Raw genomic sequence first — 17,833 nt, 5'->3', positions numbered from 1 at the left:
CGGGGTTGTATGGCATGTGTACAATTCAATTCTTGGCAGCATGTGCAGATATGACTAGGCCTTGGCTCGGGTACAAAGCTTGCTCCGCTCTCTCCACGAGAACTAATATCAAAAATACATTTAATATGAGATTTACAGAGCAATAAAATGAAGGTGATGATAAAATGCAGTCCTGTTTTTGTTTTTACCTTTCCTGTTTACGTTTCTTTACGCAGGCTTTAAAAAGAAAGTGTCTGGCTCGGAGTTTCAAACATCCAGCAAAGGCGAACATACATAGAAGACAGGGGAGGCTGGTGGAGGCAGGAATCGGGGGACGGGCCCATACCAAGCATAACAATGAGCCCCTCCTCCGATTTCTACCTCCACCAGCCTCCCCTGATAGAAGAGCCCATCATCCATCCACCATGTTGGAGTCTCATACAGTATACAGTCTCATACAGGGTGGGGAGGCATCGGTGCAGAACACAGCCCAGCCACTGCTGTTGTCTCTGGTTACGTTCTGGCTAATCTCCTATAACCAGAATCTCATTTCTCCATTGAGATTCTGGGGGCGCAGGGCAGTAAGATGTCCAAAGTTGTAAGCAAGTCCACCCAGCAACACCCCTCAACATTTTTTTGCTGTAGTCTCCACCTGAATAGCATGCGATGAACCTCCTCCTGCGCCCACGCTAACCGATGTGAACCCATTACACAAAATGAAAACGTGGAGACAGCTGAAGAAGTTTTCAATGCCAGCATATCGCAGGTGAGTAGTGTGCATTCAATTATCTATAAAATAAATAAAATAATAAAAAATCTGTTGAAATCCCCGCCTCCATTTGAAAGCACTGCTCTCTATTTGTCGGTTGAATCTGCGTGTCGCTGGTGAAACTCCCAGGACGCACCGCCTCCCATCAGCACTTAGTTCCATTTAAATGGAGAGCCTGACTTAGTGAGACTACGTTCTGGCTGTTGTGAGGTAATCACTGGTATGAGGAGGAGCATCCATCACGCCAGCCACAACCATGCGATGAGTCACACACCAGTCAACCACACAAGACAGACCAGCCTGCCAGACATTACCCAGAGCTTTACCCATCACGCTGGAACATGTTCTGGGATCCAGCACTGTTAAAGGCTTATAGCCATGACTCTTGTTTATAATGCTCCGCAAAAAAATTAGGTCACAAATCTTTGGAGAGGAAAAGGAAAAAATATGAAGCAATAAGATTAGTTTAGGGATGGGGAAGGAGCTGAAGGGGAGTGGGAAAGAGTGGAGGGGGCCTGTAGAGTACAGCAGTGGAGGCAGCCTTCGGAGGACGGGCTCATTGTAATGCATGGAACGGAATCAGGAATGGTATCAAAAGACATACACAAACACATTCCTCATTCCGTTCCATGCATTACAATGAGCCCGTCCTCCGATTTCTGCCTCCACCAGCCTCTACTGCTGTACAGTATGTAGTCTTTAAAACTGGGGAAGGCTGGGGGGGGGTGGGGGTTGAGGTAGGGGGTTAAGAGAGATGGCTATCTTACTCCGAAGATGCCAGCAATTTGTTGCGTGCCGTTTTTGGAGTTTGAGAGACTAGCCCGCAAGCTGACATGAGGAGCCGGTGCCACGCTGGGTTTCCTCTTCCAGCTGTGAAGGAGGGGGGACATGTGATTCGAATAACAGCATGACCGAGATGTCCCGGGTTCCCATCGCTCTGAGAGGGATCTGGCTCTGCTCCGAGACAGCTCTCTTATTGGCCCGGTGATCGACATGACGAAGCCACATGTACTCTAGGCGTCCATTACGGCCATTATGTCACTTCATCGACGGTTGAAACTCAAAAAGGACTTTCCTTAATTCCTTGCGTCCTCTCTCCTGGCCTCCTTCTCAAAACGCATTGGAGTAGAAGATCCGAGGTTCCGCCCCTGGGAGCTTTAATTCCGATGCATTTTGAGGAGGAGGCAAGGAGAGGCGATGTGAGGAATTAAGGAAAGACGTCTGAGATTTGGCGTTGGTCTGCGTTTCAGAGAGGGAGAGGACTAAGCCTGGAGGGAATGAGGAGACTCTGGAGGGGCTTTACACACCACAGGGCCGAAGCCGAACCATACTACGGTGCCTCGCATATTTTCCCTTTACACTTTCCTTTCCAGCAGTGTTTCAGCAGCTACGACAGATGCAAAACCAGGCCGGCCCAGTACAGCTTGGCTCGGCTCAGCTCAGTTGTGCTCTGTACTGTAAATCAGGGTTTAGAGATATTCAAATCCTCTCTGAGAAATGAGTCATGTTAAAGGCCTATGAGACTATCAATCCCTTCATGGACTATAAATGGTATGTTCATGAGTGGAATGGATCCAATTGGCTACATGTAACATCCAGCCATTCACTTTCAGAGACAGATATTCATCTTGATGTCTCCTGGGTCATACATTTGTCTTTTTGTCATAGAAATACATTTGAAGCTAACTGTGTGTGTGTGTGTGTGTGTGTGTGTCTGGTGTGTGTGTCTGGTGTGTGTGTCTGGTGTGTGTGTCTGCATGTGTGTTGTAGCCTCCAGCCTGGCCAGGTCCTGTCCTCAGAACACGGTGTGATTTGTGTGGACGGTCAGACACATCCATCAGAGGCGCAGGGGTCACATTAAGCTGGCGGCCATGTTGTAACAGAGTTAAGCCAGGAGTGCATCCAGTGGCTGTCTGAGCGCCTAGCGGGGCGCCCCCGTAAATTGTCCGGCTCACCCCCTCCATCAGATGAGTGGGTGGGCTCACCCCCAACGGACCCCGCCGTGAGGCCAACAACCAGACTAATTTAGAGGGATGTGGGGGCTATATGATTATGGTAGCTATGCTTTGTGGCATGTGCTGTACAGGTTTCTGTGGACTCTTTTACGAGATGTTCTGATGCCTTAAAATGACATGTGTGGGTATCAGTTATACAGAGAGAGAGACTCCCCTCCATATTTCTCTGCCTCCCCTCCCTCACCCTTCCTCTCTCTAACCCCCTATCAGGAGTATTTAGAGGTTGTGTTACACTCTCTGACAGGTATTTCCCCTCTCTCTCTCTCCCCCCTCCCCCCCTCTCTCTCTCCTGTCTCTCTACCCCCCCACCCCTCCCTCCCTCCCTCCCTCTCTCTCTCTCTCTCTCTCTCTCTCCTGCATAGGGAGAGAGAGAGAGTCAGGCCAGTGGGCGAGGACAGTTGTGTTTTTCCCGCTCTTTCCATCTTTCCTCCATCTCTTCCATCTCTCTTTGTGGATCGCTGACAGGCTGCCAAGCCTTTAAAGTGCATAATATATTGGTAATCCACCCTTGGCAGTGGCCAAAGCTCAGCACTAAGCGCTCCACAGTAGCGAGGAATATATTAGTGCCATTAAAAACAAATGACCTTGGCTCCAGTGTTGCACACTGTCGACATCCAGAAAACCACTGGCACTACGGAGTCTCATTCATCAGAGTCAGAGGGGAGCAGAGCAGCTCACTTCATATTCAAACCATACAGACAGACAGACGGACGGACGGACAGACTAAATGACTGACGGACGGACGGACGGACGGACAGACAGACAGACAGACAGACAGACAGACAGACAGACAGACAGACAGACAGACAGACAGACAGACAGACAGACAGACAGACGGACGGACAGACAGACTAAATGACTGACTGACGGACGGACGGACAGACAGACAGACATTTGGAGTTTTCCACCGTGGCTGTTTGGAGTTTTCCAGGCTTCGTCATGACAGGTAGAAAGTTAATTTGTTTGGATATTAAGCAGCCTATTGGATATTTCGTGGGGGTCGATGGAAAGCTCAGATAATGGAGTGTACGTGGATAGTTTCAAAGCTGGGATAAGTGATGCCCAAACAAGGAAGGGCACTCATGGTTGAATTAAATCATAAGCTCCGGCAAGCCAATACCACAACCCTTCATCTCATGAAATGAAATAATGGAGTGTCGAGTCAGTGCTAGGTATCAACATGCAATTGACTGAGGTCAGTATCATTTTTCCTTGATTCAACCTTTATGAATCCAGGTTAGTCTCATTAAGATCTCTTTTTCAAGAGGGACCTGGTTCAAGAACAGACCTTACTCGTAAGAATCCTCACAATAGTTTCAAACAGTACAGATGCCTGAGCCTTGATAAGACATGATGTGTGATACTCACCCTCAGACCAGGGAAGCCACCCATACCAGTCCCACCAACAGGCCCCTGTAGAAAGCCATTGGAACATCATCAGAGACACATAAATACATACATACACCCACCCACCCACCCACACACACCCACCCACCCACCCACCCACCCACACACCATCCACACACATATATAATAACATGTCCTAATTGCATGTCACGTAGGCTGGCACAATCAGGCATGCAGAGCACAAGCCATGTCGTGCTGCCAACCGCACTCTCCATTCTATGGTATCCTGGTTTACATGACACAGAGCTTTTACAGCCCTAGAACAAACAGAAGAAAAGCAACATAAAACTTGACACAGATAATCTGCCAAGCCAATAAAGCCGTTCCCTGACTGCTTGCTCTGACTGAACTCAGCCCAACTGAGTCCAGCTCATCTTAATACATTACTTATAATATCAACACAGGCTTTACAATAAAACAGGCCTCATTGTTGAGCTCATCCCGATAAAGAGAGATAGAAACAGTGTGTGTGTGTGTGTGTGTGTGTGCGCCTGCCTGCCTGCCTGCCTGCTAATCTAAACCAGGCTGTGGCTCGATAGAGTTGGCTCTGCTCTGATGCAGTCTCAGACGAGGAGGAGAGAAACTTCTCTTGTTCTACATGGCATGGCACACTCAATAGCCATACCAGGGGAGGCTGCTGGAGGTAGAAGCTCATTGTAAGGCATGGACCGTGCATTACAATGAACCCCTCCTCCGATTTCTACCTCCACCAGCCTTCCCTTTCATCCATACACCGCGACGCACAGTCACTGCTCTGGAGAAGAGAGCTTGATGAGTAGACAGGTCAGATGGAGATCTTACCTCATCACCATCAGGACCAGGGAGACCCCTTTCACCAACGTCCCCAACAACACCCTGCACCAAAATAAAAAACACTTCAATATCCCTACGTCCATTACCGGATCACCATACATCTCACTCTTCATACACCTGTTACACGGCTGTTGTTCCACGATCTTAATCCCAATCAAAACATTCTTCTTCAGCATAAACCCCTGTACAGTCTTAGGTATTGGAGGAGGGTGACACTCGGCATGCCGTCTTTCTGCAGTTTGGCCAGGTTAGTCCTTAGACTTGTGGTGCTCATTGGCAACAGGTATAGTCCAGGTACAGGTGGGTCATCTCTTTTCATTGATTCATGTCATATTAAGCAGCGTGGTAGCATGCTACGTTAGCCCCCCTCCACAAGGTGCATGGTAACCACCTAGTTCCCCTCCCTGTACAAGGAGCGAGCCTGCCCCCCTCCCTGCACAAAGAGCAATCCTGCCCCCCTCCCTGTACAAAGAGCAAGCCTGCCCCCCTCCCTGCACAAAGACCACGCCTGCCCTGGATTGGAGTGTGATGTGTGATGTTCTGATGCCAGTCCCTCCAGGTTTTGGACCGTCTTCCAGCCAGGCATATCTCAATGCTCCAGAGAGGGGCTTAGATAATCCAGCTTCACTCCCCTCCCAGACAGAGGCTGGGCCAGGGCGGTCTGCCCACTTGGCTCCCCGGCCGCAGAGATGCTGTCAGATGTCTTGCTGACACTTGTTGCGTTTTTATAAGGCTAACATTTTTCACAATGTGAGGCCCTGGTTACTCTACTCCATTGGAGGATCTGTTTGGCTACCCCACCCTGGGCTGGCACTGACACTCAAATGCCAACCTGAATGCCATGGTACTCCTATAGTATCCTATTGATGCGTCAGAGGTTGTTTTTGTTCCCTCTTTCAGAGTCCTTTTTGTCTTCTAGTTCAGAGTTATGTCAACATTTGCATATTTGGGACTCACACAGCATACAGATGAGTCCTCCCATGTCCCTCAGGCCTTCCGGTTGGTAAAGTATGACTTTTTGAGGAGTACCTGATGTCTGCGATTAGGGGTTGCGTAACTCTCTCTCTTACCGGTATGTCCCCTCTCTCTCTCTCTCTTTTCTGTCATGAGTCGACAGTTATAGACAGATGACGAATGCGGAGCCTTTCATGGAATATCTTGGGTTTCAAAGTGGTGATTCATTACCTGTCTTCCTTTGGGACCAGTCTTTCCAATGGGACCGGGAATGCCCTGGAAAAGAAAGGGAAAAGTCAGGGGAAAAGACAGGGAAAAATCTGGGAAAAGACAGGGAAAAGACAGGGAAAAGTAACTCAACTCTTCTTCGTGTGTATCCATCTCACAAAAATAATAAGACCTACCTCACAGAATACAGTCATGTAGGTTTTTACTTGACATTATTACCCGGCAAGAGGAATTGACAGGATTATGACTATGACCTATATAAACTATAAACACTATAATCTGCTCCAAGGGAAAGTGGTTTATTCATGATGACATATCAGGCATTTAATTTTGGAAAACATAGCTAGTTATTACACCTTTTATAGTCCCTATGGTGAAATTCCCTGAGCATGGATCATTATAACTACTTTGTTGGTATAAAATACACCATTTCCAACTATAAATCAAACCAGTAAATTGAGAATGCCAAACTCATAGTTTCCTATTAATTAATCATTCCAAAACAGATTTTTCCTAACCCTATTATTCGTTTTCATGGGAGGTTAACTAGCTTGGAAATCCTAGCACAAGGCTGAAGACAAATATGTTTAGCAGTGGACAACGGACCTTGACTAAAAAGCTACAGCATCACAATGTAGACATGCACAAAGGACTTACTCTCTCCCCTTCCAACCCTGGAGGTCCAGCTATACCAGGAGGCCCAATGAAGCCCTGAAACACACACATACACACACACACACACACACCACAAGTGAACCAACGCTAACATCACCGACCAACCATATATGGTTTTACTTTGACTGTCTCCAACCGTCCCAGATGGCCTCCGGTGTGTTTTGTTTAGTGGGAGAGGAAAGAGAGAGAGAGAGAGAGAGAGAGAGAGAGAAAGAGAAAGAGGGGGGGGGGGACTTTGCTGAACAGAACTGGACATCATTCATCTTCAGTCAGACAGTGAAATCTGAACCTGTAGAACATGTATGGTGCAATACATCTACGTGACCTTTTCCAGTCGTCATCCCCAGACAGTGAAGTCTGAACCGATTGGTATGGAAAAATACATCTCCAGTATTTAACATGCTCCAGGCATCACTCAACCTCTCCGACTGTGACCTCTAGACTTACAGTATGATACAGTTCATCTAAACCACTGTGACATGCTCCGTACGCCCTGGAAATACCTGAGAGGGTTTATCTAAAGCCCATCCGAGCAAGAGTGTCTCTGAGACTGAGATATGAAAGCTCTGCCTGTCAGCTGGATAGCTGTGGAACCCTGCCTTGGTAACTGCAGCAACGTCAGCAACGGTGATATCTCTTATCCCTCCAGTGCTCACCTACCACCACCACACTAAAGACAATATTCTCTCTCTCTCTCTCTCTCTGTTTCTCTCTCTCTCTCTGTTTCTCTCTCTCTCTCTCTCTCTCTCTCTCTCTCTCTCTCTCTCTCTCTCATCCCCTCCGTTGTGGTCATTATTGCTGTCAGGACAGCTCTTAGCCCTTGTAAGCCTTGTTCCTCTAATCCGTGTAAGAGGAATGTTTCATGAGGCAGCAGGTCAACGGATCATTCATCTTTGCTCCGTCGCCAAGTCACGCGAGGTGCCATTTTGAAACAATGCCTCTTGGCTGACAGGCTAATATCTGTGTATAGTTCTCTGAAACTCTCACGTCATCCATCATCACCTTAAACACTTCCTCACAGATGTCCCTAGAAAGAGAGGGATGTAGGGCCAAAGGTGAGGACCTAATGTATAAAGAGGAAGGGAGAGAGACAGAGAGAGAGAGAGAGAGAGAGAGAGAGAAACACAGAGAGAGAGAGAGAGAGAGACAGAGAGAGAGAGGGAGAGAGAGAGAGAGACAGAGAGAGAGACAGAGAGAGAGACAGAGAGAGAGAGAGAGAGAGAGACAGAGAGAGAGAGAGAGAGAGAAACACAGAGACAGAGAGAGAGAGAGAGAGAGAGAGAGAGAGTAACAGGGAGTAATAATCCACATGGACAGTAGTATGGACAAGTGGTGGGTTATCTGTTTTGTTTTGGTTCCTTGTTAAGTGGAATCACATGTACGCTGAGTCCAAAATAATAAAAGATGGATGGGAGACGACTAAATATCTCCTTCCCTTTTCTCTCTGATCCCCCCCTTCACCACATTCTTCAGCTCTGGCCACGTGCAAGTCATTGGGCACTGTAGTTTTGCCTGATAGGCTGAATTGTCATTTCTGAGATGAAACAAATTTTGGCATAACACAAATGAGAAACTATTAGGGATGTTTGGGATTTTCACTCCCAAACAACTTAAGTCTAAAACAACTAAGCAAATTGTATTTTTACACTCTCTCTCTCTCTATCCTCCACTCTCTCTCCCTCTTCTCATTCCTCTTTCTCAATAATCCCCACTTTCCTGTCTTGCCTGAGCTGTAACTCACGCCCAAACCGCCTCCTTTCTCCCTCTCTGCTTTTCTCTCTCCCCTCCTCTTTCTCTCTCTCTGTTCCCGCGCGGAGCATGCCTGTGCTTCCTGAGGAATGAGTGAGCGGCGAGTGGCGTGGAGCCAGCGCTTTATTGAAACAACACAGACCCCGGACCAGGCCCTGAGGAGTCCGCGGCTCGACAAGCTACAGCACTGTTAACGCAACACAGGTCTCAGATCAGCCCCTGGTGGAGCAGAGGAGAGCAGGGCTGCAGGCCTGACACCATCTAATCCTTTCAGGAAATGAAGTGTTCACTCTGGCAGTGCAGAGGGGAGAGGGCAGGGAGAAGGTCCTATACTTACACGTACACCTTTAGGTCCTGGGTTACCTTCGGGTCCAGCCAAACCCTGTAACACGGGGAGAGCAGGATGAGGAGAGGGTAGGGTCACAAAACACACTGCAGAGAGATGCTGTTACACACGACAATGTAAACCCACCCCCCCCCGGCACATCAGTCATACGGTACCAGGGGAGGCTGGTGGAGGTAGAAAACGGAGGACGTGCTTGTTGTGACGCATGGAATGGAATGAGGAATGGTATCAACACAATACCATTCCATATTCCATTCCATGCATTACATTGAGCCCGTCCTCCGATTTCTACCTCCACCAGCCTCTGATAGGGCATGTACGGTACGGTTTGATTGATAGTTGCTTTAGTAAATAGAATGGGGAAAGGCATGCATGTCCGTACTTTCAATAGCTACATAAAACCTCCTCATTGACATTAGTGAGCATGACATTTTAGTAAATGGCTGAAATATCCCAGTCCTTTACATATCATACTTCAAATACATGTCCTCAACTTATTCAATATCCAATACACAGGTGAAATTCCTATCGTGATCGAAACATGCATTTCTGGATACAGTTGTTTACAGTTGTTTAGAGACACTATGACACGGGTAACAATGTGGAATTCTGGGTAATGTAGTCAAGTCAAGGTGGATGGAGGAATCTGGAGCGTATTCACTGCACCTGCCTGCCAGGGTAACCTGCAGCCCCAGACACTCCTGGCAGTCCTGGCACACCCTGTAGCACAGACAGACAGAGAGAGAGAGAGAAAGAGAGGGAGAGAGAGAGAGAGAGAGGGAGAGAGAGAGAGCGAGAGAAAAGAGAGGGATGAAAGAGGAGAAACACTGGCCCTCGTCAACGCTGCCAACTCAGGAATAAAACAAGCACTGTTCCCCCGTCGTCGTCCCCTTACCCCCCCCCCCCCACCCCATCTAACGACTGTACTGTATGTACCACTCTCCATCCCCCCTTCCCTCCCTCCATCCCTCCTCTCTGCTCTCAGTCTGCTGCCTCCACTAGTGTAACATTGTAACATGGCAGACAGGGAGCAGGTGAGACAGTGAGCAGAGGCAGACTGCAGCCACAGTCTCTCTCTCTCTCTCTCTCTCTCTCTCTCTCTCGGCTTTGTCACCTGGTATCAGGAGAGAGAGCCAGGATGTAGGTCAGTGCACTGGAGACCAGTCTGAGGGAGAGACTAAAGACACCTTCCAGACCAGCATCCCATTGACAGCCGAACTGAGGTCAAAACCTAAAAAACTGACCTTAACCAAGCTCTTAACCTAACCCATAACTCTAACCACATTTTTTAATTTTAAATTCAACATCGGGTTTTGCTAATCAGCAAGTTGTTCCCCCTGTCTAAGAGAGTTGTCATTTCCTCTTCGCTCTCTCTTCTCTCCTCTGATTGGTTGGTACCCCTAGGGCACAGAATGGCACCTGGCACTGAAGTCATCACAAAAACAACTCATCATTTATTTTACAAGAAATGTGCTGTGCGTGTGTGTGTGTGTGTGTGTGTGTGTGTGTGTGTGTGTGTGTGTGTGTGTGTACTCTGTTATGTGTCGAAAGGCAGTCTGGTCCGGGGGACGTGATAATTGTTAGCTTCTTGAGCATGTGAGGAATGTTTCCTTCACAGAGAGCAAGAGAGAGGAGATGGATGAAAAGGAACACTGACAACAGGGGGACAGCTGAGACAGTGACGTAAGTGGCTGGTGACATAAAGGCCACAGCTGAGTCTCCAAGTGTGTGTGTGTGTGTGTGTGTGTGTGTGAGTGTGTGTGTGTGTGTGACATGGTGTGTAACAACCCAACACACACTCACCTGTTCTCCTGGTAGACCTGATGGGCCTGGATAGCCCTTAGGACCCTGCAGACACAAACAAAACAAAACAAAACAAATCAGACTAACCCTCCTTAAAACGCTGTGGACGGCCTCTTCTCTAAGTTAAGAGAGCCACTGTACACTATGTACGCTGACTGACATGGCTTTAAAATAAATCTGGCCTCGCTGTTGAGCTCATCCCGACAGAGAGAGAGAGAGAGTCGTTATAGATAGAAACAGTGTGTGTGTGTGTGTGTATGTGTGTGGTGTGTGTCTGTGTCTGTGTGAATGTGTGTGTGGTTACCCACTGTACAGTATGTACACTGACTGACATGGCTGTGTGTGTGTGTGTCTGTGTGTGCATTTGAGTATGTGTGTGTATGTGTGTGTGTGTGTGTGTGTGTGTGTGTGTGCGCACGCGTGTTCTTTACTCTAGGTTTTACTCTAGCTCTTTCTAGTTGATTGGTGTCTGAGTTTCCACCACCCTGCTGTAATCCTGTCTACAGGCGGTGTTATACATAGCCACATGTCATTTCTTACAGTATGCGCTTCAGTAAGAGACACCAAGCTCAGGTGGTCTAAAGATTCTGGAACATTCTGGAACAGTCCAGGGCTTCCTCCCACCACCCAGCAGTCTGGTGCCACCCCAAAGGTCAAAGGGCATGGTAGTGTACTCCTGACCTGGTCTGGGCATCGCAAGCTATTTCTGCGACAGGTCAACATGCACGTTTGGACGATCTAAACCTGGGTTTGGCTTGGCAGGCGGGAGCAAGTACTGGGATAGTACTGGGATAGTACTGGGATAGGGCTTTGACACTGACGTTTGTGTCAAAGCGGAACAAGCAACTTTCCCACAAGGACAAAGACGTTCACACAATTTCCATGACACGTCTTAAAGAGGAGCTCATCCATGAAATGAAAGTAGAGTGAAGAGATTCAATGAGTGAATATGCTTGGTCAGTAAGCCCTGATCGCTCAGGCCTGGATATCCATGTGTCTGAGAGGTCGCCTAGCGGTCAGACAACGTCTGGTCAAACAAGGCCAGATAAAGGCCATCAACATCATCAACAACTGAACAAATAATTGACCAAAGATACAAGGGAAAAACATGAATAATCATATAATACATTAATATGAAATATACCAACAGCTAAATAACAAAGATATATTTCCTTGAAATCCAAGGAGATTTGCTATAATCCAGACTCTGGTATTGGCGCCAAATCCTGCATGTCGTTAAACAAGGCTTTATTCTAAGCTTAACAAACAATAAATCCTTTTCAATTTCATGCAAGGGAATTTAAGCTTTATCTGTTCGCGTTGACCACAATATCAACAACAGATGTTTACAGCTTTGACAGGCAAGGTCAGGCGTGGGTGACTGTTTTGTTTAGGACAGAGAAAACGTTTTTTAACAGGGTGATGTCGCTCCTCCACCTCTTCGAGGGTTGCGACGCGTGAACCTTCACACTCAATAAAAAGCCCACTCGGGGGTAGAGAGCTTAGGCCCGCGTCAGTCATTTCCTCTGAAAATACCTTTATGGGGGCACAGTTGATGTGCTGGGTATTAGGTTCAGCTACTGAAAACACTGGGCTCTACTCCTGGGAGGCAAGGTGAGGGCTAGCCTAGGACAGCTATGTGGGGAGATTTTTCTCTCTCTCTTTCTCTCTCTCTCTCTCTCTCTAACACATTAAGTGTAGCTACAGACTTCAGTCATGTCTATGATTCAGAGGACAAGTAAATTACACTGCACAGTATAACATTATAGGGTGTGCCTGTAGTGTACCATCATTCAATTAAAGTTGTTTTGAGTAGAACTTGGAAAGGTTCTCGCATTAGAAAGCGCTTAGTTTCCTGTACTGCATGTCGCAACACCTACAGTATCATCTCATCAGTGGAAGCTGAATGTCCTGTGTGTGTGTGTGTGTGTGTGTGTGTGTGTGTGTGTGTGCGTGTGTGTGTGTGTGTGAGAGAGAGACAGAGAAAGAGAAAGAGAAATCATGTGAGAAAAAGAGAGAGCAAGACAGAGAGAGAGAAAGAGAATGAGAGAAAGAGAGTGAGAGAAAGAGAGAGGGAGTGAGAGAAAGAGAGAGAGAGAGAGCGTGAGCGTCTTATTCCCTCGCCTCACGCCATGTGCTCTTTTGAAGAGGCATCGGATGGTGCCTGTCATCGAGGGCATGACCCTACCCAGAGTGCCTTTCCTCTTTAAGATGACCTCTGACCTCGGAGGTTCTCAGGTTCAGGCGTGGAGGGAACCCGCCCGTAGACGGGTCCCGTGGAGACGCCAGCCACATCCCCAGGCCTGCGAGGCGAGAGCAGGGTGGGCCGGGGGAGCCCCCCGACTCAGAGACAGGCTCTCTCTGTGAGTGGGTAACCCAATACTGACCACAGTGGAAGCCTCAGCTCTAATACTGACCACAGCCAGGGCACAGCGGACACCTTAGCTAATGTGTGGCTGCTAACACGCTGGAAGCTTATACAGTATAGTGGGGAAAGTCATGTGTGAGAAACCCCTTCAAAAGCTCATGCAATAGACTAACAAACTGTTCATCTTACACTCCTTGAAACAGGATTAGTCCTCATTTTACTCTTGAAACAGCAATAATACACTAGCTTTCACTCTATAACCTGTGGCTGTTTAACCTGTGGCCGTTTAACTCTTACCGTTGGACCTGCGAAACCTTCTGCACCCAGCAGACCTGGTGGACCTCTGTGACCCTGGAAACAGACGGAGAAAACAATGACAACATACATTAGACAGATCCACCATGATTATCTAGTCATGCCCCAAAACACCCATGGAATGATTTTCCCGCCAAAACACATCATATGCTAGGTTAGCAGGCTAGCGAGGGGACACAGGGGTAAAAAGCAGGAAGCAACATCAGAAGCAGGTATGGGTGTGCTGAGATGAGGAGTAAGGATGGGTTCAAGGCGGGAGGTGGTACAGCAGTTAGAGAAGACCAGGGTCACATAGGAGAGAGGTGTTCAGGTGAGAAGCACAATATCCACCTACAGTACAATCTACTAGTGGAGGCTGGTGGAGGTACAAATCAGAGACTGTGTGTTTGACACTATTTCTCAATCCATTCCATTCATTACAATGAGCCCACCCCCCGACCACCTGCGAGCCCACCCCCCGACCACCTGCCTCCCCTGCAATCTGCATTAATTCATTCTTTACAGTCGCTTTTTTATTGAAAACATTTGCTGAGCCCACCCCCCCTCCACCTGCCTCCCCTGCAATCTGCATTAATTCATTCTTTACAGTCGCTTTTTTATTGAAAACATTTGCTAAAGCAATCAATCATCTCTATTAGGAAATACCAGATGAGGAAGGAAGCAGGGAGATGAAAGGAAGGAGGGAACTGTTGCTGGCAGACATGCAGAGTAAAGAATGATGATGATGATGATGATGATGATGATGATGACGAAGAGCAGGCCAATAGAAACAGCTGTGTGACTGCAGCTGGTTATGGCTTACGACTAGTGTCTAGTACAGTAAATACCAATGGAGTGAATGGTGTGACAGACATTGGGAAGCTGAGAGAGAGAGAGAGAGAGAGAGAGAGAAGAGAGAGAGAGAGAGAAGAGAGAGAGAGGCACCAGGATATCAGTGGAGGTGGAGGGAAAGATCTCATTGATAGACAAGGCAGTTAGGGAGGGACGCTCGGATATTGGCAGTTGCTGAGTGAATAATATGGCAGCATAATATGTCAGCAGAGAGGGAATGATATTGTCTAAAAATGTAGTATAAGATATCTGGCAAATGGGAGGGTATGAAACAGGAAAAAGAGAGATGAGAGATAATATTGACACCGTGAAGTGAAATCAGTGGTAAAGAGGGAATGGGATGTGTAGAATATGGGTAGAGGAGGAGAGTGAGATCTGAGATAGGAAGGTAGGAGGGAGGGAGGGAGGGAGGGAGAGACATTTTGGGAAGAAGAGAGGAGCCATGCTGACTGGGTGTCTGGGTGTCTGTCTACAAGGGCCAGATTCCTTACCTTCTCTCCCCGCGGGGCCTGACCTGGGGACAGTCCTGCGTCACCCTTGGAGCCCTGCCACAGACACATACACCGGGTCATCAACTTATTATAGCAGCCTACAAAACCCAGCACCCACCACCACCACATGTATACAGGGTCAAAGGTCAAAGGTCAGCTCTGCTGCTGGTGCTCTCTGTACCGGGGTACGACTCTTAGAAGTTCATAACCCAATTCCCAGATTCTCTTCAGAGAGCTGAAAGAGGGAGGGAGGTCGGTGTTTTACAATAACAACAAGTGACAGTGGAAAGCATCATTCAACACGACGGGTGAGATTTCTAGATGTCTCGGTTGGAGGGTATGTGAGGACAGGGTGGGTGTGGGAGGGTATGTGAGGACAGGGTGGGTGTGGCCGCGGTGGGGAGACATAACGGAGGTAACGGCGCCCCTTGATCGGTGAGGTGATGCCTCCTAAGCCTCTTCTATGAGCCCGTTCTGACACCCTCTGAATAGACGAGGATTGAGTTACAAAGCCACCTCAGAAGCTGAGGATATATGGGCCGTGGAAAAACAGCCTTGACAGAGGAGAGAAAATAGAAAAGGGGCAAAACTTCACAAAAGGATGACTACATTCTGTAAACATACTTCTACTCTCTTTAACCGTGACACGTCAGAACCATGCCGAAACTACCCTCTTCACTACTAGAATCTGGCTCTTACTTCTGCTAATGGCCTCTCCCCTCCACCACTGCATTGAAATTCAGAAACGGTTGATTGTGAAATGGCTGGTCGTTTATGACAATGATATATCAAAAATGAATGAAAGGCTACTGCCTGCAGAATCCCTGAACGTCCTGTTTACACTGACATTACACACAACATTACCACACAAAACATTAAACTTTAGTCTTTAATGTCGAGTCAGCCCATACTACTGCCAAGAAACTGGTCTGGTATTTATAGCAACATTTAACGATGCTAAAGCAACCACATTCCAAGTGACAAAGATGACTACAATTATATAACACTTAGCTATATTATTGTCAAGATGACATCACCCAGCCTGTATGTGACCCAGCCTGTATGTGAACAAGCCAAACAGTGTACCAATGTGAAAAGTGGGGTTCAAACCTGGGTCTCCCACAAGGAAGACACAAGTGTCAACCATTAAGCCATGAGGACATCCTCAAGGTCTGAGGGCGACACTTCGAGTTTACATGTCTGAGGCAGGGCTACCTCATCACAAAAATGTGATTCCAAATCACCTCCACTACACCGACTCTGGCTTGCAGTTACAGTGCATTACCATTGAGCAACAATATACTGTACCATTTCAACTGTCTGGAGCCTGAGCTTATATAAAAACAGGGTCCTGTTTTCTCATCCCACAGGGCAGTGCTGTATCGTTCCCAGGGGGGCTCAGAGTACTCTAGTCTGACCAAGTGATGCTAAACCTGAGTACCTGTGACACGTCAGACACAGAAATACCTGTCCGTCAGTCCTGAAGTCCTGATTATCTCGTCTGAACAAGTATTTCTTTCTGGGCTTTTGAGCATTACAACTCAGTGGTTTTGACTGACAGCCATTCAGGCATTCAGCTGCTCTGGGAACAAAGGTAGGAAGTAACTGTACCACAACACAAGTGAATGTCAGTGAAACCTCTCGAAAACCCCCTCTCTTTGTTTGAGAGATGTCAACAGGGAATGGCACAGACTGTGAAAGTCTTTCAGGTTCCCTCCCTGGGCCATGGTCATAACATTTCATGCCGTGCTAAAACAAGCGTCAACTGAGGCTTTCCGCACATCACCAGAGACACCAGACACACGGCGGCTTGTTTTGTTTCCCCCTTTTTTTGTCTCCCTCAGACCTCAGAACACAATTCACGGTTGGAGGGGGGGGGCGGTTACCCAAATGGATACAAAGAGTGCTCTCTCCCGCCCCCGCCAGCAGAATCTGAGGATGACTCATCGACTGGTCGCTGCGGTGTTAGCGCCAATGATTTACCACACAGTGCATTTCTGCAAGGACCAATCAGGAGTCCCTAAACAGCCTCCCATGGCGCCTCTGCAAGGTGATAGGTCAGACCAGAACACATCCATCCATCTCCAAGCCCTTCTTCTGACAAATCCACAAGGAAAACAGGACATTCCTGCCTTTAAGCCTGCGGTCAGGGGGGAGATGCTGTAATTGACATAAAGTACTCCATTATACTCTTCACTTCAATACAAACAACAACTGACGCCTACATTTCTTCACTTAGAACTAGCAATTTTCCCATCAGAATCATCAGTGTTTACTTGAAGGAGAGGGGCAACATGTAGAAAATCAAATGCATCCTTTGTTTACAGGCAGTAGGGGTTGGAAAAATTTTATGTGGCACCTCATTTTCCCACAGACGAGGTTAGGTTAACGACCCTGCCGCAGCCACCACAGACGTCTGCACAGCGCTAATGCTAACCCACATCCGCGCCAGCAGAGCAGAGCACCACTCCTGCATCAGGTCCGGGCCCCGTCTGGGAGAACCGACCCACCAGCTCTCTGCTTCCTCTGCCGTATTAAACAACGTCAGCGCGCTTCTGAGCCGCTACGCTAACCCCATCCTAGTCATAGATGTTAGCATCATAGCACGGTGAGCTAATCCAATAAGATCATGCTAGCTCGACTGGGGGCGGGGTTCATAGGTGTTGATTAAAGGAGAGGAAATGGTGGAACACCTTGGGTGCGAGGGAAGGTCAGAGGTTCAAACCCCAGATGGTACGCTGTTCTGTTGCTAAGGGCACAATCCATATCCTCTCTATTGCTCCAGTAAAACTCCAGCTGTTTAATTGGTTTATATGACGTGTGAGATACACAGTAAAAAAGGTGGGAGGACCCCCCAGGCTACCTACCTACCAGGGGAGGCTGGCGGAGGTAGACATCGGAGGACGGGCTCATTGTAAATGCACGGAATGGAATCATGGAATGAGGAATGGTATCAAGCACATCCTCATTCCATGATTCCTTCCACGCATGACAATGAACCCGTCCTCCGGTGTCTACCTCCGCCAGCCTCCCCTGCTACCTGGCAGTGTCATGTACTGTACAGTATATCATCCGCATTGGACAAGAAAA

At 47.8% G+C, this 17,833-nt stretch overlaps 1 protein-coding gene across 1 annotated transcript in view; it reads right to left on the bottom strand.

The window, feature by feature from the left end:
- The window catches only part of col24a1 (collagen type XXIV alpha 1 chain), a 90,631-nt gene that overhangs the window by 49,593 nt on the left and 23,205 nt on the right, over positions 1-17,833 (bottom strand). The window contains exons 6-14 of the mRNA XM_083672150.1: positions 14,744-14,797; positions 13,404-13,457; positions 10,739-10,783; positions 9,602-9,655; positions 8,927-8,971; positions 6,823-6,876; positions 6,169-6,213; positions 4,972-5,025; positions 4,132-4,176 (exon numbers count right to left, since the gene is read on the bottom strand). Of these exons, the coding sequence (XP_083528276.1) occupies positions 4,132-4,176; positions 4,972-5,025; positions 6,169-6,213; positions 6,823-6,876; positions 8,927-8,971; positions 9,602-9,655; positions 10,739-10,783; positions 13,404-13,457; positions 14,744-14,797 (450 nt within the window). The remainder of the gene's footprint in view (positions 1-4,131; positions 4,177-4,971; positions 5,026-6,168; positions 6,214-6,822; positions 6,877-8,926; positions 8,972-9,601; positions 9,656-10,738; positions 10,784-13,403; positions 13,458-14,743; positions 14,798-17,833) is intronic.

Source organism: Argentina silus (genome assembly GCF_951799395.1).
Source record: "Argentina silus genome assembly, chromosome: 6".
NCBI lineage: Eukaryota > Metazoa > Chordata > Actinopteri > Argentiniformes > Argentinidae > Argentina > Argentina silus.
Note: the sequence above shows the minus strand (reverse complement) of the source record. Positions and strands in the feature narration are given on the sequence as shown.